Raw genomic sequence first — 20,987 nt, forward strand, 5'->3', positions numbered from 1 at the left:
GATGAAAATGGCAGGACTTTCACAGCATAGGGACCGGGGGGTAGAGTCATTATAGAAGCCAGAGCTTTTCTTGAGCAACGCCTGGACCCCTCAGCTTAACAAGGACTGGATCAAGCCTGACACTCCAAGAAGAGCCCGGAGCTAAGGCCATCTTGAGATACTGTCTGGGGAGGGGGAACCAGGTGCTCGAGCTACTGGAACCCGGCAAGGCACGGAACTGCACGTGCCGACCACCCCGAGATGCCCCCAGCCCTGGGGAAGCTGGAGCAAGCAGAAGGGCGCCAGTTGCTGGCACATGGAAGCGCCTCAGTCTCTAAACTCTGTCCAGGACTCAGGACCCGGCCAGGGGGACGCCACTCCTCCCCTCATCCCCCACACGACACCCAGAGACACAGGAAGAGGCTTCAGGAGGATGTCTCTGCTTTTTACAAAGACTTTATTGTCTGACATGCTTGACAAAAAAAAAAAAAAAAAAAAAAAAAATTACAGCCACAATCAAGTTACGCCGAAATGATTGAGGAGCCGCTGGCATCTTTCATACCTCAAGGACTTTTAATGAATTTTCTTTTAAGGTAACAGCTGCCTTCATAACTTTTCTTTTCCACATAAAAATACACCATATTCTGAAGATACCTTAGGAAAAAAATTTTATAGTTCTTGGTCCGCATAGAAAATCAGTAGAGGCTATTGAAAGGGCCTGGAATCTTCTCCACCCGTGCATGCACGCCCACAACGTGTCTGGGGGTCCCCAGGGACCCTGTAAACATCCCCGGCTGCCAGGAACCTCCCCGGCCAAACGGGGATTCCTGAAGCCCTGCAGCCCGTGGAACAAAGCTGGCCTCGGCCAACGTGGAGCTGCTACAGCGCACCCCGGACAGTGCCCCTGGCCCCACAGGAGCCCCTCGCATGCAGGGAAGGATCATGGTGCCCTGGGCTCAGAGGACAGGGTCCGCCAGGACTCCAGTGGGGTCTGTGAGAAATGAAGCAGACAGGTGCTGAACAGGACCAGCCTTGGACCATGCATCGCCTTGCGGGGCAGGGCTTCGGGTGGTGGCAAAGCAGGGGCTGTGAAGCCAGAGGCCGAGGCTCAAATCCTGCCTCTGCCCCTTTTGAGCTGTGCCTCCCTCAGGCAAGTTACCGCACCTCTCTGATCTCAACCATCTCCTCATCTCCAAAATGGGGCCAGCGGTAGCCACCTGGCAGCCACTGCCAGAAAGGAGATGGTTATCGGCAAAGGGCTCATTAAACGCTGGTTCCCAGGCCCGGGGCTGGGGAGGGGAGCAAGGCTCACCTCACAGGTGCACAGGGTGAGGGTGTCAAAAGAGTGATGGCGACGAATGCAACGTGTTTTAAAAAACCAAAAACGGATGCAGGAGAAAAACAAACAAAACTGATGAACAAAACACCCCAGTTTTAAATACAGGCAGACTCTGATGCTGCACGAGCCAATCCGGCCTCGCTGGCTCACCCGACCTGGGACTCCAGGTCCTCTCTCCCTTGGAGAGTCAGCCCCAAACTCCTAGCACTGATTTAAAAAGAAGTCCCCTGGGTGGGACTGCCAAGCCAGGACGCTCTCTGTGCCACCTTCCCGTCAGGGGCCCGGCGGGTACCCAGAGGGACTGTGAGCCACTCAGCCTTCCTCAGCTGTGGGCATGGCAGACAGAATCTGAGGGGACAGACCCATGCGAGCACAGCGATGAGAGACACGGGATCCCCTTCATTCGATGAAGACGGGGGTGTGTGTGTGTGTCCAGGACCGCACAGGGGCCTCCGGGCTGCTGAGTTGAGCAGCGCAGCCCCCGGGGGACCGGGGCATCCATGGCGCGGGAACCCTCCAGCCAGTCCTGGGCCCTCAACAGGCTCATTCTGAGACCAAACCCCCCAAGTCCAGGCTCCAAGCAGGGGGGTGGGGGGGTGGGGGGAGGCCTGGGAGGCTCAGGCCATTGTTCACATGGGCAAAAATGCCCCGGGGCAGAAAACGGGACATGAAGCTCGCGGCTGTTGGGCCTGCCCTGCGCGGCCGGGATTCCTGAGTCTTCTCTGATCGCCCCTCGGAGGCCTGGAAGGAGCAGAGGGGCTGCCTGCACTCAGGCCACGACGCCCCCCTGCCCACCTCCCAGCCCTGAGGCTTGCAGCCACACAGGCCCTCGCTTAGAGGGGGATTTTGTGCGAGAACTTCCAAAATCTGTCCAAGAGCAGTGGCTCGCCAAACCCACGAGGGTGTCCAACCGAGCAGGATGAGGGTCAGTCATTTCCCGAGCGGGCGGGCGGGGCCGCGAGTGGATGAGGTCCTTTAACGAGGGACACAAGGGATGTACACGCGGAGATCAGTGACGGGCGTAGAACCCCTGACGGGGACCCACAGGGCCCGGCTCCGGATGCAGAAGGCTGAAGAGTCAGAGGCGATTTTCTTCATTCCAAGGCCTCAACCCATCTGCTGGGCTGGTGGCCGCAGCCAGGCGGGTTGTCTGCATGGAAGGAAGGGTGGCTGGGGGTCCGTGCTCGCGGCCAGGCATGTCGCAGATGCAGGTGGGAAGGGCTGGGGCAGCAGGGCAATCAGGAGTTCCGGGGGGTGGGGAGGTCGATGACTATGGGGGGGTTCACGGGTTGGTAGTTCACGGTGCACACGGATGCATTCACATAGGTGGTCGTCCCATCCGCCATGACTCCGTACCCTGGAAAGGAAGCACGCGGCGGTCAGGGCGGAGGGGTGACACCAGGACCCTGGGTGTGGTGTCCCAGCTACAAGCGGCTAACTAAGCCTGGGGGGAGCTACCCACACTAGCAAGCTCAGTCTCCTCATCCGTAACTAGAGATGATGATAGGTGCTCCTCCCAAGCCTGCAGTGAGGAGCAAACGGGATCCTAATCCACATACAGCGCTCAGCCCAGGTCTGGAAAGCACATGGCGAGGCATCGCTGACATTATCATCCTCACCATCACCACTGCCATTGTCACTGTCATCACCACCATCACCATGCTCATCATCGCTGCTGTCATCTCCATCACCATCACCATCCTCCTCATCTCCATCATCACCATCATCATCTTCATTTCCATCATCACCATCATCCTCCTCATCTCCACCATCATTATCATCCTCACCATCATCATCCTCCTCATCTCCATCATCACCATCATCCTTCTCACATCTCCATCACCACCATCATTATCCTCCTCCTCTCCATCATCACCATCACCACCATCATCCTCATCATCGCTGCTGTCATCTCCATCACCACCATCCTCCTCATCTCCATCATCACCATCATCATCTTCATTTCCATCATCACCACCATCCTCATCTCCACCATCATTATCCTCCTCCTCATCTCCATCATCACCATCACCACCATTATTATCACAGGCATCATCATCCTCATCATCTCCATCATGATCACCATCATTATCATCACCATCATTCTCACAACCCATTATCATCTCCATCATCATTACAATCACCATCATCATCAACATCATCTCCTCATCTCCATCATCAGCATCATAAACTTTCTTCTCTTAGCCTCTGTCGCCATCATACCCTCTTCCAACCACATCTACTTATCAAAATCCTCCTTATCCTCCAGCTCAGATCACCTCTATCCAAAAGGGACACCTCCCCTCCTTGGTACAAGTTACCAGCTCTCTGGAGCCTCCATTTAGCTTGTACAGTCATGCAGGGGTGTGGTGTGGCTCACACACATCTTGGATCTGCTGGCACCACACGCCCACAGTGGGGCTGCAGAAAATGACAGCCATTATTACTGTCTCACAGCACACGCGTTGTCTGTCTCCCCCGTGCCGTTTCAGATCCTGCCTTTGATTGCTCATCTGCTGCCCGGAAGTCTGTGAGCTCCTGGGGGCCAGGAAAGGTCGGCTCACTCCTGCAGGACACTACCCTGCAGAGGGGCGGGGCTGAGCCTTGCTCGTTCCTGAGCTGGAAAGTGCTCTCGGGTGGGCCAGACACACGAGGCCCAGGGGACCGGATGCAGACAGAGGTTCAGGGAAGACCGTTGGTCCTCAGGCCCCACGGGAGCCCACGTGCTTCCCCAGCAGGAGACAGGGGACCAGGCCTTGGACAGGTGGGATCAAATTCACAAGGAACAAAAGGAGGGGTCTGCCAAACTGGTGAAAGCAGGCCCCAGTGAGGAAGCCTGAGGTCTAATGAGGTAATAAGCCCTGTGGGCCGTGACACGCTGGGGGCGGGGGCGGGCAGCCGGGACTGGAGCCGACATCACCAGTCACTTTCATGGTCACCCAGCCTACAGCCCCGAGGTCAGTGGATGTCCCCCACCCCTCCAGTGATGGGGTCCTTCCCCCAGGACAGAAGGCAGAATGTCTTTGGGGGGTGTGGGGATGGGAGGAGGGGCCATTAGAGTCCATAGGGCAGGCGGGCAGTCCTCCACATTCATTAAGCACCTACTGTATGCCAGGCCATAGGGTTGTCAGCAACAGGACAGGGCCACCTGCTATAAGGAGCCCATAGCATGCCCCGCTGCAATCTAACGCCTCCTCTTCCATGTCCCGTCCAAATGTCCCCTCCTGCAAAAAGCCCCCAGCCATCTCCAAGACGCCCCAGCTGGGGCGCGGCAGGGTTGCGGGGCTCCAGGGAAGGAACACTTGGATTTCAGCAATCGCTCACTGACAGCCAGGGCGCGAGGCATTCCCGTGAACCTCGGCAATGAAGGGCCAGCGAGGCGCCCCGGGCAGGTGAGGCCCTCCCCCACCCCACCCCCACCCTCCCGCTGACCTTCGTGGATGTGGCCGAAGACGTGCAGCCGCGGCTGGACGCGCCTCTGCACCGTGTTGAGCAGCTCCACGCAGCCCACCCGCTGCATCTTCTTGGGGACCCAGTCCAGGAAGCCTGTGTCGGGGAGATGACGGGAGGGTCACAACGGCCCAGCCCCCAGCCCCTCGGACCCCAAAGCCGCAGCGTTGCCGTCGCAGAGACACGCAGCCCTGGGCCCACGGGCCTGGCTCCAGTGTGAAGGGAGCCTGAGGGGGCCAGGCATTGGGAGGGGGGGCTTCATAGCTGCGAGCCCCCGACCACGCAGGCTCAAAGTGGGCCAAGGCTGGCATCCATCCACTGCAGAGAGAAGCAAAGCGAGCCCCCAGAGGGATGGGTGAGGCCCAAGGGCACCCAGGGCCAGCAGCAGACTGAGCCTGGGAGCAGAGTTTCCAGGTTGAAAACTTTCTAAACAAACATCGCAGTATCGTGAAAATGAACTTCATCCTCGCAGCCCCACTCACGTGGCCCGCGTCTGGGTCTGCTCGCACCGCCAGCCTCCCGGAGCCGCCCCATATGGTGGCTGCTTATTATCCTCACACGACTACACAAACGAAGAATAATTGATTACTCCAGGCGAACCGCGAGGGCTCATCTCAGCCCCTCTCTGTCTGCGCGGGAGAAAGAGTTTCTGCGACGGCTGGGAAGAGGACGAGGGAAACTTCAAAGAATCAGGCAGCCCGCAGTGGGCCTGACTTAGAGCGGAGAGGCAGGAGTGGGGGGAGAGAAGGAGGGGGTGGAGAGAAGAAGGAGAGGGGGGAGAGGCGGGACATGGTGGGGAGGAGACTTAGAGCAGACACCTGGGTTTCAGTCCTGGGCTCTGCTACCTACTGGCTGTGTGATGTTGGACAAGTCACTTAACCTCTCTGTGCCACATTCAACAATTCACCTGACAGGCTGGGCTGGGTGAGCACACAGGCACCCCCAAAGCAGGTGTGGTGAGGTCTCCAGAGAGCAGGAACCCAGAAGATGCTGTGGGCAGAACGGAGGGCGGGAAGCGGGGAGGAGGAGGAGAGGGAGGGAGAGAGAACAAAAATCCTGCCCCGAGCCTCACTGTGTGCGGGCCTAGTGCTGAAACCACGCCGGGCCTGGGCCTCGGGGCTCCCTCTGTTCAGAAAGAAGGAGAAGAAAGCCTCCGCTTCACACTTTGTGAGGGTGGAGCAGGGGGCCCGGGGTGCTGGCTGGGCACCTGGCACACAGCAGGTGTTCAGGGCTTCTCCCTGAACAGGTATCTGAGTGAAGGACTCTGGAGCTGGGCCGGGCCTCACCCGACAGCCCTTCCCGCCTGGGATGCCCGCCCGCCCGCCCTTCCTGCCTCCTCAGAGCCGATGCTGAGGCCGCCCGGTCCATCAGCCTCCTCTGACAGTGCCTGTCTCGGGCTTCCCTCGTCCCCGACTGTGTCCCATGGGGCTTGGCCATTCCGTGCCCCTCTCTCTGCCCGGCATCCCGGAAACCTAAAGGCAGGCATTGCATCGGGTTAGCCCTGGTCCAGTGTGGCCCGGGCGGCCCCAGACACCGAGGGAAGAATGACAGGTTTGGCGGAGGCAGTGCTGGGAGGACGAGGGCGGGCTGGCAGGACTGCAGGAAGACTGGACTTCATTCTAAGGACCAAGGGAGCCACAGAGGGTTATAGAGGGAGGGAGTGGCATAGCTGATGATTCAGAGGGTTCCCTCCTCCCGGATTGTGGACTGGGAGGGGCAAGACTCAGAGCGAGGGGACCAGCAAGGAGACCACGTTGTCGTCAAAGAGACGGAAGTCACGCGTGGACCCGGGGGGGACAGCGCAGGGGGAGAGGAAAGGGAGCAGCTGGATACAGCTGGAGGCAGAACTTGCCGATGGATGGGAGGTGAGGTGTGAGGAAGGTGGGGGGAGGGCTGAGAAAGCCCCCAGGCATTGCTGGAAGGGGGGCCTGAGAGGCAGTGAGCAGGCTGAGGTGGAGACCAGGTGAGCGAGACATCAGCCTGGACCCCTGTGAGGGCCGTGGGGGCAGGAGGAAAGAGGCTGGCGGTGGAATCCAGGCCCTGGGGACTGCTGGGACGGTGGTCTGATGGAGTGTGGGGTGCAGGGCACGGGGGCCAGGAAGCGTGACCTTGGTGGTTCAGCCCCAAGACCTGGGTCTGGAGAGTCCAGGGCCCAGCCTGCCCTCTGACCTCCCTGAGCTGCCAGGTGCCCCGTGTGGCAAAGAAGCAGCTGATGCTGACGTTGCCACATGGCTGTGAGTAGTCCAGGAGGTAACAGATCAAGCCAGCACACACAGTAGGTCCTCAGGAAATAAGGGGGACAATGGGGTGACTTGTCCCTGCTGCCCCAGGAAGTTAGAACAGAGCCCCTCAGGCGCAGCCCACCCCCTGCCCCAACACCCCACCCCCTGCAGCCTCCCCCAGCCCAGGGGCGGACCCTGCCTCTTACCCAGCGGCGGTCCGTGGGTTATCAGGATGTCTACGCCTTCGGGAATGAGGTTCCATTTCTCCAGCAGCGCTTGGCCCCGCGGGAGGTTAAAACCCCAGCCGTAAAACCAGGGCTGCCTGTGGGAGTAGAACAGGTGGTTCAGAGAGGGCCACCAAGAGGGGGGGCAATGATGAGGTCACAGTGTCAACCGGTCACCAGGACCAGCCAGGCACCCAGGACCTCAAATCCAGGGGAAGGTGGGGATGTGCCTGGACTCGGCCGGATGCCGACCAGCCCTGTCCCTCTTGCTTCACCCTCATCTCTCTTCTCCGTGAGGAACAAGTATTATCTATATAATTTAAGTTTTTTCATTAAAGTCTAGTTGATTTACAGTGTTGTGCCAATTTCTGCTGTAGTGCGAAGTGACTCAGTCATACATGTACATATATTCTTTTTCTTATAATTTTTAAATGAAAGTTAAAAAAAAAAAAAGTCAACTTCTGCCAAAGGCTCTCTTGCTCCAAGCTCTTCTAAGGCAATCTAGAGAAGAACACGCCTACCCGGCCCCCAGGTGGGAAATTCCTCTTCCATCCTTCCTACCGTTGGGGCAGGTGGAGCCCCAGGCAAGAGAGCAGGCTCCAGCAGAAGGATGCTCATTCCCGCCCCCCCACTCCACCCCCAAAGCCCCCAGCAGGGGCTCCAAGGGCCGAGTCCACCCCCCGCATTAAGGTCAGGGCTGGGAGGACCAAGGCCAGTTAATGGAACCCCAACCTGCTACCCAACCCGAACCTCGACTGATCAGTGAAAGGCATTCCTCCACTGGGTCAAAGGTAATTCCTTCCAGCTGGAGGGAATTCCAGATGTTTCTTCCAACGACAAGAGAACAGAACGCTGTCATCCCTGTATGTAAACCAGTGAGCGTCCGGCCTTGGGAGCTGTCGGCACCCATGACGCTGTCCCAAGGGAGATGGCTGGCACACAGCCCAGGGGAGCCACTGGATCAAATCTCACCAGACGCCCACCATACCTCTGCACGTCCCAGTTACGTTTGAATCCGTTTGAATTGGATTTTCATTTACAACAAAAGTCTCCCAACTAAAAATCAGCCCTTAGGCTTAAGTCATTATAAGATCCCCATATGAACACAGCCCTTTAGCGTTTATAAAGTCACCACCATCACCATCAGCATCCTCACCACCATCACCACCGTCATCACCATCAGCATCCCTACCAACCCCACCACCATCCCCATTATCATCACCACCATTACCATCCTCACCATTATGATCATCACACCATCACTACCACCAACCCCACCACCATCATCATCACCACCAACACCATCACCATTGCCACCATTATCACTGTCACACCATCACTGCCACCACCATCACCATTATCATCACACCATCACTACCACCAACCCCACCACCATCACCATCATCATTACCATCCTCACCACCATCACCATTTTCATCCCCACTATCACCATTATGATCACACCATCACCACCACCATCACTACCACCCACACCACCATCACCATTATCATCATTACCACCACCATCACCATTGCCACCATTATCACCATCACCATCCTCACCACGATCACCATTTTCATCACCACTATCACCACCATTATCATCACACCATCACTACCACCAACCCCCCCACCACCATTATCATCATCGCCACCAACACCATCACTATTGCCACCATTATCATTGTCACACCGTCACCATCACCAACCCCACCACCACCACCACCACCACTCCCACCACATCATTCCCATGACCACCACTCCTGTGGGTCAAATGATATCCGCCACCCTACGTGGATGTTGAGGTATTAGCGCAGTACCTGTGAATGTGACCTTAGGGAGATGAGGTCATACCCGAGGAGAGTGGGCCCTCACCCCATGACTGCTGTCCTTGTAAGAGGGTCATGGGAAAACACGGAGACATAGAAAAAGGCCACTGACAACAGACGTAGAGTTTGGAGTGCTGTCTCTACAAGCCAAGGAACCCCAAGGATTGCCAGCAGCCACCCGAAGCCGGGAGAGTGTCAGGGCCAGAGTTTCCCTCAGTCCTCTGGGCGAGAACCGACCTTGGTGACACCTTGACTTCAGACGTCCAGCCTCCAGAACTATGACGGAATAACTGCCTGCTGTTGTGAGCCACGCGGTTTGTGATCATTAGCTATGACGCCCTAGGAAATTAATACAAATCCTCATCACCGCCCTCAGCTCCCCACCTGCCACCCGGGGCCATCACACCTGCAGCAAAGGTGGGCGGACAGGGCTCTCTCTTTCTGTTTTATGGGTGAGGAGACTAAGGGCCAATGACTAGAAAATAAAAAACTGTCACCAGCACTTCCTGCACACCTGCTTTTTTGCCAGAAGCCATCTAACTACATTATAGGGATGGGTTTATCTAACTGTTCCCAGAATCCTATGCATTAAGGGCTAGAGTTGTTCCCATTTTTCCGATGAGGAAACAGAGGCACAGAGAAGCAAGAGGCTCAGGGTTCTGGGCCCAGGTGCATGGATCGCAGGCAGGGCACCCCACTACCATTCTTTTTCTTTTTTACAGCGGGGCGGGGCAGTGGGGGGGAATATGTAAGCGCCCAGGCTAGGAATCAAATTGGAGCTTTGGCTGCCAGCCTACACCACAGCTCACGGCAAGGCCAGATCCTGGACCCACTGAGCGAGGCCAGGGATCAAACCCGCATCCTCATGGATACTAGTCAGGTTCATTTCTGCTGTGCCACAGCGGGAACTCTGTGCCCGCTACCATTCTCGATATACACTGGGTATCAGTCCTAGGGCTGGCCTTCCACGGCCCCAGCCTCTCACACACCCAAGGCCCCAGTGAACTCCCTCTCACGGCCCAGGCGCCCCTCTACGGGAGGCTGGCACCCCCGACTGTTGACCCAATGGCTCTACCCCGTTGGCAGCCTCCCAATGCACCTCTATAGAACCCTGGGGAGGTCCATGGAACAGCGATTGAAAACCCGATTCCATCCCACGTGGTGGGTTCTGGACAAGAAGACGGAAGTTGAGCGAGAGGGAAGGAAGTGCCCAGGGTCACAGAACGAATCAAGGGAGAGGTCATTCTGGAGCCCAGATCGGACCCTCTCTCCCCTGAGCCTTCGAGTCTGAAGCACCATCTCCTGGAACGTGGGCTTGTGAAGGAGGAAGATGAGGGACCGCACTGCGGCCGAAGGTCCCTTGGCCATTTCAGACACGTGCGGGAGCCCCTCCTCTGCCAGGTGTGCTCATCAGTTAGCGCTGCCTGGGACACCGGGTCCCTCCTCGTCTCCCCCGGCCCCGCGCCAGGCTTATCCTTAAAGCCCTGTCTGCCCCTCTCCCTTCTCACCCTGGACGCCTGCACCTGCCTGCGGGAGGGGCAAATGCTTGTTGCAGGAATGGTGTTGAGAGAGGGCTGGTTGAGTGAATAAGGTGTTACCAGGCTGTCACATGGGACCCTTCCTGTTGTCTTGGGATTGCAGCCAAAACTTCAAAGCCGAACGTGACCCCTACGTTTGGAAAAAAGCCTCCAGGTCCCACCCGGGAAAACTTACTAAGAGCAGACAGAACATGCCAGGCCACCCTCTCCCCCAGCCTCTACCAGCCTAAGTTTTGGCCTTGGGGAAGAAGCTGCCTTGTCCTTGTGGGAGAATGGAGTTCCCCTATACCCGCCCATGAGTGGGTTCCAGAGGAACCACCTGTACAGGTGGGGGCCTGGGCATCTGTCCTCTGGACCTGGGAGGGGAGAACCAGACGGCAAAGGGCAGGCCCACCTGTCTGCACCCCCAGGTTTGGGCTGTCCAAGGGTTCCCCAACCACAGGAAGTGCCCTCCAGGTGACAAAACCATGTGGCCGGGGCTGGGGCCTGGCAGATGGATGGGCAGCACTAGGGCTTGTGTCAGCCCACCTCCTCCCTCAGACACACGCAACACAGGCCTGCCTTTGCACGTCTGCAGAAAGCTAAGGATTTTCTCCGCAGAAAAACACCTCCTCCCTGCCACCCACAATTTTACACCCATCTTCAAGGGAATCCTGGGGCCAGGCAGACCTTGGCGAGAATGGGTCTACCTCTCACTACCTGTGTGAACTTGGCCAAGTGGCTTAACCTCCCTCTGCCTCAAATACCCCATCTGTAAAATGGGCATAATCACACCATTTGCCTCAACAAGGCTTGAAAGGATTCCATCAATTAGTCCACGGAAAGTGCTTAAAACAGCGCCTGGTCCAGTGCTTTGCAACTGCCATCCTCTCCATCAGCATCAGCATCAGCGCCATCCTCATCCCTGGCATCCTCCTCATCCCAACCATCACCTCCATCACGTCGCCACCCTCACGACCACCGCCACCACCCCCACCTCCGTCCCCACCACCACCACCACCGTTGCTGTCACCACCGCCATCAGTCCCATATCACGACCACCACCACCGGCTCCATCACCACACCCCCGCCACCAGCGTCCCCTCCGTCATTGCCATGGACCCGTCCTAAACCCACTCACGGAAGCTGGAGGAGAAACCTTTGGCCTGCAAGGTAGGGTTTTACAAATGTGCACTTTGAAGAGTCAAACGGCATTTTAAAAAAAGCAAAGAAAAAGAAAAGAATAGAAAGCATCACAGCAGGGAAGGGATACTTTAGTTAAATATATTTATATTTAAATAGACACCCACATAAGGCTGTACTGAGTCACAATGCAAAAAAAAAAAAAAAAAACAAAACCCTGCTTTTCCTACCACGGTTCCTGGTCAAACACGGCTGACAGCCCCAATATACTGAGTGCACAGCTCTGCCGTGTCTGAAGCCCCCAGACCCTGGGCAGACTCAGAGCCCCACTCTGGCTGAGCCAGGGCAGGGTCACCGCAGGGGAGGCTCAGCATGCAGCCCGGGGGCTGCCGGGAAAGCCAAGCGCAGCAGTGTCCCCAGGAGCCCGTCAGCACCCAGGAAAAGCAGCAACGCCCTTCTGGTGCCGCCTTCCAAACAGAACGTCCGTTTTTCAAAAACCTAATCAAATATTTACAAGAGGGGACAAGGCCTCATCAGTATGGAGAGAAGGCGCCTGTCAGTTCCCGTGAGCCGCAGCAAGGCGAGCTTTTTGGGGAAAGACAGTGCGAAATACATGCGACCCCACAGACCCCAGGAGCCTCTGCCGGAGCCATGTCCCAGCCTGACCCAGTACCAAGGAGCCTCCCCCGGGGGCGGAGCTCCCTGAAGATACCCCTCCGTGGCTCTGGGAGACTTCACCTCAGATCCAGGGATGCTGGGATCCACCCTGCCTGGGGATGCCCGGAGAGGCTGGTCCAGGGCACTGAAGCTGGCACCCGACACCCACGCCCGGCCTCTCCCAGACGCTCCCCTCCAGGTGGAATGGACGACAATGCCCACGGCTCCAGATCTCAGCCCGTGAGGGCGGGCCCTTCTTGCTCGAGGCTGTATCCCACCACCTGACCCTCAGGGAGGGGCAGAGGCTGGGCGGGAGGAGGGTTTAAGGCGCTGGGAAAACGCCTCTGAGCACCCGGCAGCTCTGCTGAAATGTACAGGGAGCAGAATCACAGGACGGTCCACAGGCTGGGGGTCCCGGCTCCAGGACAGCCAGGAGCGGGGGCCAGAGCAGTGGGGAGACGGGCTCTTCCAGGCGACCTCGCTCCCCAGAGGCCTTTGACCCACAGGGTCTGGAAGAGCCTCCAGCCACTCCTGCACCGTGTCCGTTCAGGTTTGTGCCGTAGAAAGAGGAGCCAGAGGGAAAGGAGGCACCAGTCCCTCTCCGATGTCCCTGGGGTCCCGGGTTTGGTCACTCGGCCTTCTGGCCTCATCCTGCACGGCCCTTTGGGGACAGAGTGAAGCTTGAGGCCGCCCAGGATTCCAGACAGAGCACAGGGCCGGCAGGGGCTGGCAGGGCCTGTCACCCAAGCAGCCCAGATCTAGCCTGGCCCCGAGGCCCCCACCCACGTTGGGGGCAGCCGTGGTTTGGGACCCAACGTGAGACGCGAGGCTGGGCACGGCCAGAGCTGCGGTCCCTGTCCCCAAGGAGACTGGCACCTGGGACCTGGCCTCACTGCCCTGAGGGCCGGCAGCCCTGGGGCCCTGGCATCGTGCAGGATGCATGGCAGCCCTGAGGAGGTTGGGTGGATCAGAATTCCACCCGAGTGATGGCAGGCGGCTTCATGTCCTGGATTTCTGTCTTTCTGTTCTAAAGTAACCATTGGAATAATTTTCTTACAGAATGATAGTTGCCATGACAACCAGAGCGAATTTTCCTTTTCTGAAACAGATGTCTCATTTAGTTGAAAATTAGAATGTGAACAAACCCATGGGAAAAATTAATTCAAACTTTAACAGAGCGCTGAATACAATGTAATCTCGCAGAGGTTAACCCCTTAACAGCTTTTTTTGTGCGCTTATGGTAACCTCCGCATCCAGTCTAATTAGGGCCGCTTAGCCAATATAAATGACCTCCCCGTGGCCAATCATTAAGCGGTTTCCCCCTGAAGCGTGAATTCCCGGTTCCCTAACGGCAGGCGGGGTTGGGGGGGGGGCGATACTTGTCTGTAGAAAACAGCTGACGTGGAGCCTGCCCCGCTCCGGTTTCTCCGTCTCCCCAGGTAAGGCGCACGCCCCTGGAAAGGGGGTGCACTGGGGGCCATTCCATTAGGCTGGAGTATGGCCACTCCCTTTCCAGGGATGCTGGGGTGCAGGGTGAGGAGGCCCCGGGTGCCCCTGGGTGGGGCTGAGCCCATTAGTGCATCCAGGCTGGGGAGCGATGCCTGCAGAGCAGAGGGGTGGGGGGTCGTAGACGAGATGCTGAGGGGGCACAGAGCAGACACCCACAGGCATAGCTCCAAAGGCTCTCCCAAGTCCCCAGTCCTCCCACCCACCTGGGAGGCAACTGCCATCAGTGCCTCCTTTTACAGATGCAAAAACGGAGGTTCAGCAAGGCACAGAGAATGGTCCGCGGTGACCTGGTAACCAAGCGGCACAGCCAGGGCTCAGACCCAGGCCGTCTGCTCTCTGCTTCAATCTGGAATAATGATACCAGGACCAGGATCCCGCCTCACCTTCCACAGTGAACCCCTCTTTACCGGCCACTGTTACACCTCAGCTCAGTTAACCCTTAAAGAAAAGCTGTTAGGGGGCTCCCACTTTAAGGATGAGGAAATGATAGCACAGAGAGGTCAAGAAATATGAGGACACACAGGAAGCAAGAGAAACCTGGACCAGGGATCCCAGCACCTGCGTCCTGTGCCCAGCAGGCCACTGACCCAAAGAGGATCTTGCTGGGGTGGGGGGCGCCATGGGCTCTCCCTCTTCAATGGCAATTGCCTGTCTGCCCCTCTGAGCAGCTCCCAAATGTCCTCTGCCAGGCCCTTCTGAGCCTCATTATGGAGGAGGACTCAGCCTATGACTCTGCTCCTGGCGCCCTGCCTCTCATCCCCCCCCATGACTCTTCTACTCCAAAACCTTCCATAGCTCCCCATTACCTCCAGGACAAGCCCAGACAGGGTCCTTGGGCTTTGCCCCAGCCCACCTTTTGGACTGTCCTGCTCAGATTTCCCAGAGAGCTCACCACCCACCAGCCACCACAATCCTCTGTTTTCTGCATTCCCATTGTGGCTTAGTGGGGATAGTATCCATGAGTTAGAAGGTTCGATCCCTGGCCTCCCTTAGTGGGTTAAGGATCTGGCACTGCTGTGAACTGTGGTGTAGGTCACAGTTGAGCTCAGATCTGGCATTGCTGTGGCTGTGCTGTAGGTCAGCAGCCACAGCTCCGATTCAACCCTAGCCTGGGAACTTCCCCATGCTGCAGATGCAGCCCTAAAAAAGCAAAAAAAAAAAAAAAGCCAACCTTCTGTTTCCTAAACACAGCCCAGGCTTTTCTCACCTCCAGGTTTTTTGCTCATGCTGTTCCAGCCATCTGAAATGCCCTTCCTGGTCTCTCCCCACAGTTAAGGCCTGGGTCGAAGGCCACCTCTTCCAGGAAGCTTCCCCTGATCACTCCATCCCCAAGCACAGGTGACCCTCCCTACTCTGAGTGCCCTTATTCCGGCTCCTTCAGGGCTGGCCCGGATCAAACGCCTGAGGGCTGGGTCCAGGTGGCCCTCAAGGAAGGTTTGCACAAAGTGTGCAAGAACGAATGAATGAATGAATGATATAACGAACAACAGGTGCCTACCTGGCAGGCAGGTGGGAAGAACTAAGCATTAACCCTTTCCTCCCCACACCCTCTGGACGTCAACGAAGCCCCAAGACTCACAACCAGAACCAGAACCAGAACTCTTGCCATCTGCTGGGCCCCCCATTCTCTCTCAGGCTGCCCTGAGCTGCCCGGCGGGAGCCTGTGCCCATTTCACAGATGAGGCAATGCTCACACCCTGGGCTGCATCCTGACTCACTCCCCGGGGTGAGGGCTGAGGGTGGCTGCCCTGTGGGTAGAAGGGAACAGCCTCTCAGAGCGCCCCCTTCAGGCCAGGTGCTCCCTCACTCCTGCTTCTCTTGGGTGAAAGCTGGGGCCAGGGGGGCAGGGACCCCGCGCCTGTGCTCTCAGACAAGCCTGCCCAGCTCCGTCCCCTCTCCCCCTCCAGGCCAAACTCTCACCTTGGCCCTAACCTGTCTGCTCTTCCTGCCCCAGCTCCCCCTCCCTTCAAAGGCCAGGCTTTCTGGGGCCACCACCAGGGAGCCAGCCACAGCCTCTGCCTTCCCACAGAACCAGCGAGCACTGAGTGAGCACCCCATCACTGGCCCTCCTGCCTCCCAGGACCCTCTTGGCTCCACCGGGAGGCTGAGACCCCCCCCCATTCTGCAGCAGGGGCAACCGAGGCTCAGAAGTCACTGACATGCCCAGGCTCCCCAGGCAAGTTCCTGCTGACTCTTCACCCCTGATCCCGGGACGGCCCACGCCTGGGGCCTCCACCGCGGCCTGCCCAGCTCCCACACAGACAGGTCAGCCTTGCTCTTCTCTCATTGCTGGGGCCGGGGAGCCCAGCGGGGTCTGGGGGAGATGCCACCACAGCGAGGGAGCCCACGCCACCCACCCGGGGGGCGATGGCTGCCAGCGAGGGGCAGGGCTAGGAGGAGCCCGTGACGCGTCCCCGGGACTGTCAGTCACACACCTTGCCTGACACACTTGGCAGCAAGTCAGCAGCAAGATCAGTGGAACCAGAGAACGGGGTCCTTTGTCATTCCTAATTAATTTCCCCCCACCCTTCCGCCGTGCAGAATCATTCATCTTTTGTTTCGCGGGGACGCTGCAGAGAAGGCAGATGACTCGTTTCAAACATTAATCTCGCGCAGAATAGCGCACGTGTGTGTGAAGGGGCTTCTGTAAAGACAAGTGCAGAAGATGTGAGATCAAGAAAGATAAGGACAGGAGGGGGCGGGGGAGAAACCCCACGTGTGAGAGCCCCTGAGTGTGAGGGAGAAGAGAGCACACGCGCGTGTGTGCATGTGTGGTGTGTGTGTACAGTTGTATGTGTGTGCGTGTGTGGTGGGGGGTCCTAGATATGCGTGTGTGTGTCTGTGTACTGCATGTGTGGTGTGGGGGTCCTGTGTGTGTGTGTATAGTTGTGTGTGTATGCATGTGCATGTGTGGTGTGGGGGTCGTGTGTGTGTGTGTGTACAGTTGTGTGTGTATGCGTGTGCATGTGTGGTGTGGGGGTCCTATGTGTGTGTGTGCGTACAGTTGTGTGTGTGTGTTGTGTGCCTGTGTATTGCAGTGTGATGGGGGGCCCTGTGTGTGTGTGTGTGTGCACACGCAGAGGCACACAGCGTAGGGCCAGACCATAAGGAATTTTCTCCCTCCATCAAAATGCATCCACGGCGGTGGCGGGAAGGCTGGCAAATCTGCGCTCTGTTGCTGGAGAATGAGATGTTGGGAGCAGCAATAGGAACGCTGGTGGAGGACACGGCTCGGTCCCTGGGGGACCCTCGAGCCCGCCATGTCGCTGTTACAGGAGGGCCACGGGGGCCCAGAGAGGCAGGCTTCACGGCTTCCCTTGAACAGACACAGGCTGCTCCCACCTTGACCAGGACTCAAGGCCAGAAAGAAGCGGGGTCCTGCCGAGGTTCGTCGATGCTCCGGCCAGTGGCTCTGTGGGCAGAGCCTGGGAGGAGAGGATGCCCGGAGAGGGCCCGGGGCTCACAGAGCACCTGTCACTGGCCAGAGCTGGGAACCTAGGACCCTGAAAGCCAGCCTCGCCTGGTTCTGCAGTCCAAGAGGGGCTGTGGGAGGGACGGTGCCGGACAGGCCCCGGAGCCGATGGGGCTGGTCCAGGCCACTGCCTGGGCAGGAAGCCGGCACGGCCCTGCCTCTGGCTGAGATCTGAGGCCAGTCGCTTGTCCCACCCACGCCGCATGGCACCGCACCTGTAAGACGGGGTTGCAGAGAGCCCTGCCGGGTCCTGCAGAGAGTAAGTGGCAGATTAAGTGGGACCACTGTGCACAGCTCACGGGAAGTCTGCGTGTGGAACGCGCGTCTCAGGTACGGAAGGGGCGGGAAAGCACTGGCCTCTCTTGGCCACAGCCTGGGCTGAAGCCACCAGAAAGGTGAATGAAGTGGAACAAGCTCAGCCTTAGAGCCCGGGGACTGCCAGCCGCCGAACCAGGAAGTAGGGTCTTCATGGGTGGAGGCAACAGGAGAGGATGCCTCGATGCTGAGCAGAGGGCTTCGGGGAAAGACTGGGCCACGGGAAGAGGACCCGCAGGGAAAGGGCGCGGGAGGGTGTCCAAGGATGCTGCGGAACCACCCCCAGCTTGGTCCAGAGGCCACCCAGTCCTGCCCTGAACCCCCCCCCCCGGCTGTACAGCAGCAACCCCACCCCCCCACCCCCCACAGTCAAGGGCAGAGGCTAGAGATGGGGGGCATGTGTTGAATGCCTACTGTGTGCCAAGCAACTTATGCCCATGACCTCCCTGAGTACTAGGAGCAGTCCTACAAGGGCACCATCCCACTGTCATTTCACAGAAGCTGAGGTCACTCAGCTGGGCCCTGCCCGCCGGGTGTGCGTCCGAGCCCTGCAGATCCTGGCTGTTTGGAAAGAGCTGGTCCCCAAGGCTCCTGGCTGCTGCTCCAAGAGAGGTGCCCAGCCCCAGCCCTGCCCTCGGGTACCCAGGTCCTGCCTGCGGGCGCCCAGGCCTCCGAGCGGCGGATCCGCACCCAGACACCCAGCAGCGGCCCGGCAGCCACTTCTCAAAGTTTCCTGTCTCAGCAGGATTAGATGCCTTCTTTCAAAATACCAGAAGTAATTAGACCAGATGGACTAGCTGCGTGCCAATTTCACTCCCTCACTCCTTTAAAAAAAAAAAAAAAAATCAAGGCCGTTTTCAGTTAAATGAGAACAAAAAATGCATCCAAAACCCATAAATGAATACGGTATGTATACGGGATTTTTTTTTTTAACACTTAGGATTTTGTAACAGCTGAGTTCTTCCTCTTCTTCTGCGGTTGGTTCCCGCCCCCTTCCTCTAAGCTGCTCACAGCGAAGGCTCAGTGCCGAGTCTGCATCTGAAGGACCAGAGAGAACTTCCAGAAAGTCACAGCACCCGGGGGTGTCGGTGGGGAGGGGGCCCAAGCCCCGGGCTCCAGCGAGAGCTTTGTCCCCGTCCCCCCCCCAGCCGCAGGACTGGACAGGGGTGAGGATGCAGGCTGGGCTGGAGGGAGGGCCGTGGAGAGAGAGTCAGGTCCCTGCTCTCCGGGAGCCTCAACCGTCCCAGTTGGGAAAAGAGACCTGGAAGAAGTCGGTTCTGGGGCAATTAGGACTGTGGTCCAGGAGCTCCCGGGACCGAAGGAGCAGGAGGGACCCCAGGTGCAGACCGCGCGTGCGAAGCGACGGGGGCAGCCCAGGGCTGCTGAGAAGGAGGACTTCTGTACCTGGTGCCAGGCCACGTGGGAAAAACCCCAAACGGGGTCCCTACTTCACACCATCAGCCCAGGTGCAGCCGCCAGACTGACACCTGAACATAAAGAAGGCAAAACGCAGAGATTTCGGAAGATAATATAGAAACGCCTTCCTGACTTCGGGGGTGGGGGGCGTGAGGACACGAAAAACACTCACCACAAAGAAAACCACTTACACCTTCGACTACCCCCAAATGAAGAACCCCGGGTCCTCTGAAAGCACCAAGAGAGGGAAGAGACAGGTCACCGAGGAGGACAAGCCTCCTGAGACATCCCAGGTGACGACAGGCTGGCAGTCAATGCGTAAAAAGAATCTCTGTGAACCAGTACCGGACGAGGCAGACAACCTGTTTTTTTTGTTTTTTTGTTTTTTTTTTTTTAATGGGCACAAGCCCTGCGTCCTTCCCAAAAGAAGGCATCCACGCAGTCAAGATTTTCAACCTCACTGGTCATCAAGGGAACGCAAATGAAAACCACCCTGGGACACCAAGCCAGCCAGCAGGTGGATACAAATTTACAAGCGCAACACCAAGAGCCCCCGAGGAGGTGAGGCAACCTACTGCCGACAGGGGGAGGCTGGTACAGCCTCTGCCAAAGAGCTGTGTGTGTATAACCTGACCACTCCGTTCCTGGGGTGTGTGTGCCTGTGTGTGTGTGTGTGTGTGTACACAGAGATGTGTGGGATGTTCAGAGTATCACTATTTATAATAGCCCCAAAGCAAGGGGGTTGGAACTCGGCAGAATGGAGAAATGCATCTTGATATGTTCACACGGTGACATCCTACCCCGCAAGGGAGAAAGACACCGCGAATGCAGACGGTGACGTGGAAGAATCTTTCAGATACAACAGTGACTAAAAGGAGCTGACACGGCCCAGCACATACTGCATGAAGCCATTTCCATAAAGATCAAAAATCAGGCAGACCCCAATACCCGGAAAAGGGCGGCCAGATGAAACACGGTGCGGCCCGTTAAATGGGGACTTGGGACCAACCGCAAATAACTGTTTCGGTGTGAGGACCTTGCCAATAGTGCAGAGGACATAACTCCTCTTAAACAGTTATTCTCTCTGGCTCTCCCCACCCTGCAAAATGGGACGGGCGATGGGGACCCATCCTCACGGGGGCAGGGGGGCTGGATCCACTCTTGGTCGCCAGAGTCCTGCAGGGGGCCGGGCACCTGACAGCCGCTGTGGGCCTCGCGAGAAATGGAGCCGCTCAAATCGGACCCACCGTCTCTCAAGCAGAGCGTCTCCTGGGGTAACACTTAGCGGAAAGGCTGCTTCCTCTTGCTGGCTTGCTTTGGCGAGGCCTCGGGGTCAAGGCCAGCCTGGTCCCACTGCTGCCCTCCCAGGTCTAGCACCAGAAGAATGTCCCCAAGGCCAGGCCCATGCATCCCTCTACTTACAGGGGCTCAGCAGCCTGAGGCAGAGGAACAGTGGCCCCCTAAGTAGGGGAGGGGCTGGGTCTCCATATGCCCAGGAGACCCAACCAGTGTATGGCTGCTTGCATGCCCCCTGTGACGGTCAGCTCCCTCCTCAGTAAAGCCAGCTGGCCTCGCCTCTGGGCTCCTGCCTGGGGGACAGTCTTCCCACACTGATGAGAACCTGCCTCTTGTCACTGCCCTCTGTGTCCCTGCTCTGCCTTCTAAGACTGCACAGGACAGGTCTCCCTTCCCCACGGGCCCCAGCAGCCACGGATTTTGGGCTCATGGCCGTGGTTTATTTGACCCCTGATCCCCACCGGCTGGGGTTAGGATGCTTTAGGGTGCTGCTAAAGTCTCCACTTATTCCACATGGTGGGCAATGCATCACACCCCGAGGGTCTGAATTTAGCAACAACCACCGTCAGCTTTGCTGTCCGTCCCCTCCTAACAAGCTGCTACATGCCCGGGGGACCGG

The 20,987-nt window shown here is 57.9% G+C and overlaps 1 protein-coding gene across 2 annotated transcripts in view; it reads right to left on the reverse strand.

The window, feature by feature from the left end:
* MPPED1 (metallophosphoesterase domain containing 1) overlaps positions 531–20,987 on the reverse strand; it is a 78,556-nt gene continuing 58,099 nt past the window's right edge. For both annotated transcript variants that reach the window (XM_021091407.1, XM_021091406.1), the window contains 3 exons: positions 7,197–7,312; positions 4,751–4,864; positions 531–2,675 (listed from right to left, as the gene is read on the reverse strand). In XM_021091407.1, coding sequence (XP_020947066.1) covers positions 2,557–2,675; positions 4,751–4,864; positions 7,197–7,312 — 349 coding nt within the window. In that variant the 3' untranslated portion in view covers positions 531–2,556. The remainder of the gene's footprint in view (positions 2,676–4,750; positions 4,865–7,196; positions 7,313–20,987) is intronic.

This window comes from Sus scrofa, chromosome 5 (assembly GCF_000003025.6).
Source record: "Sus scrofa isolate TJ Tabasco breed Duroc chromosome 5, Sscrofa11.1, whole genome shotgun sequence".
In the NCBI taxonomy this organism is placed as follows: domain Eukaryota; kingdom Metazoa; phylum Chordata; class Mammalia; order Artiodactyla; family Suidae; genus Sus; species Sus scrofa.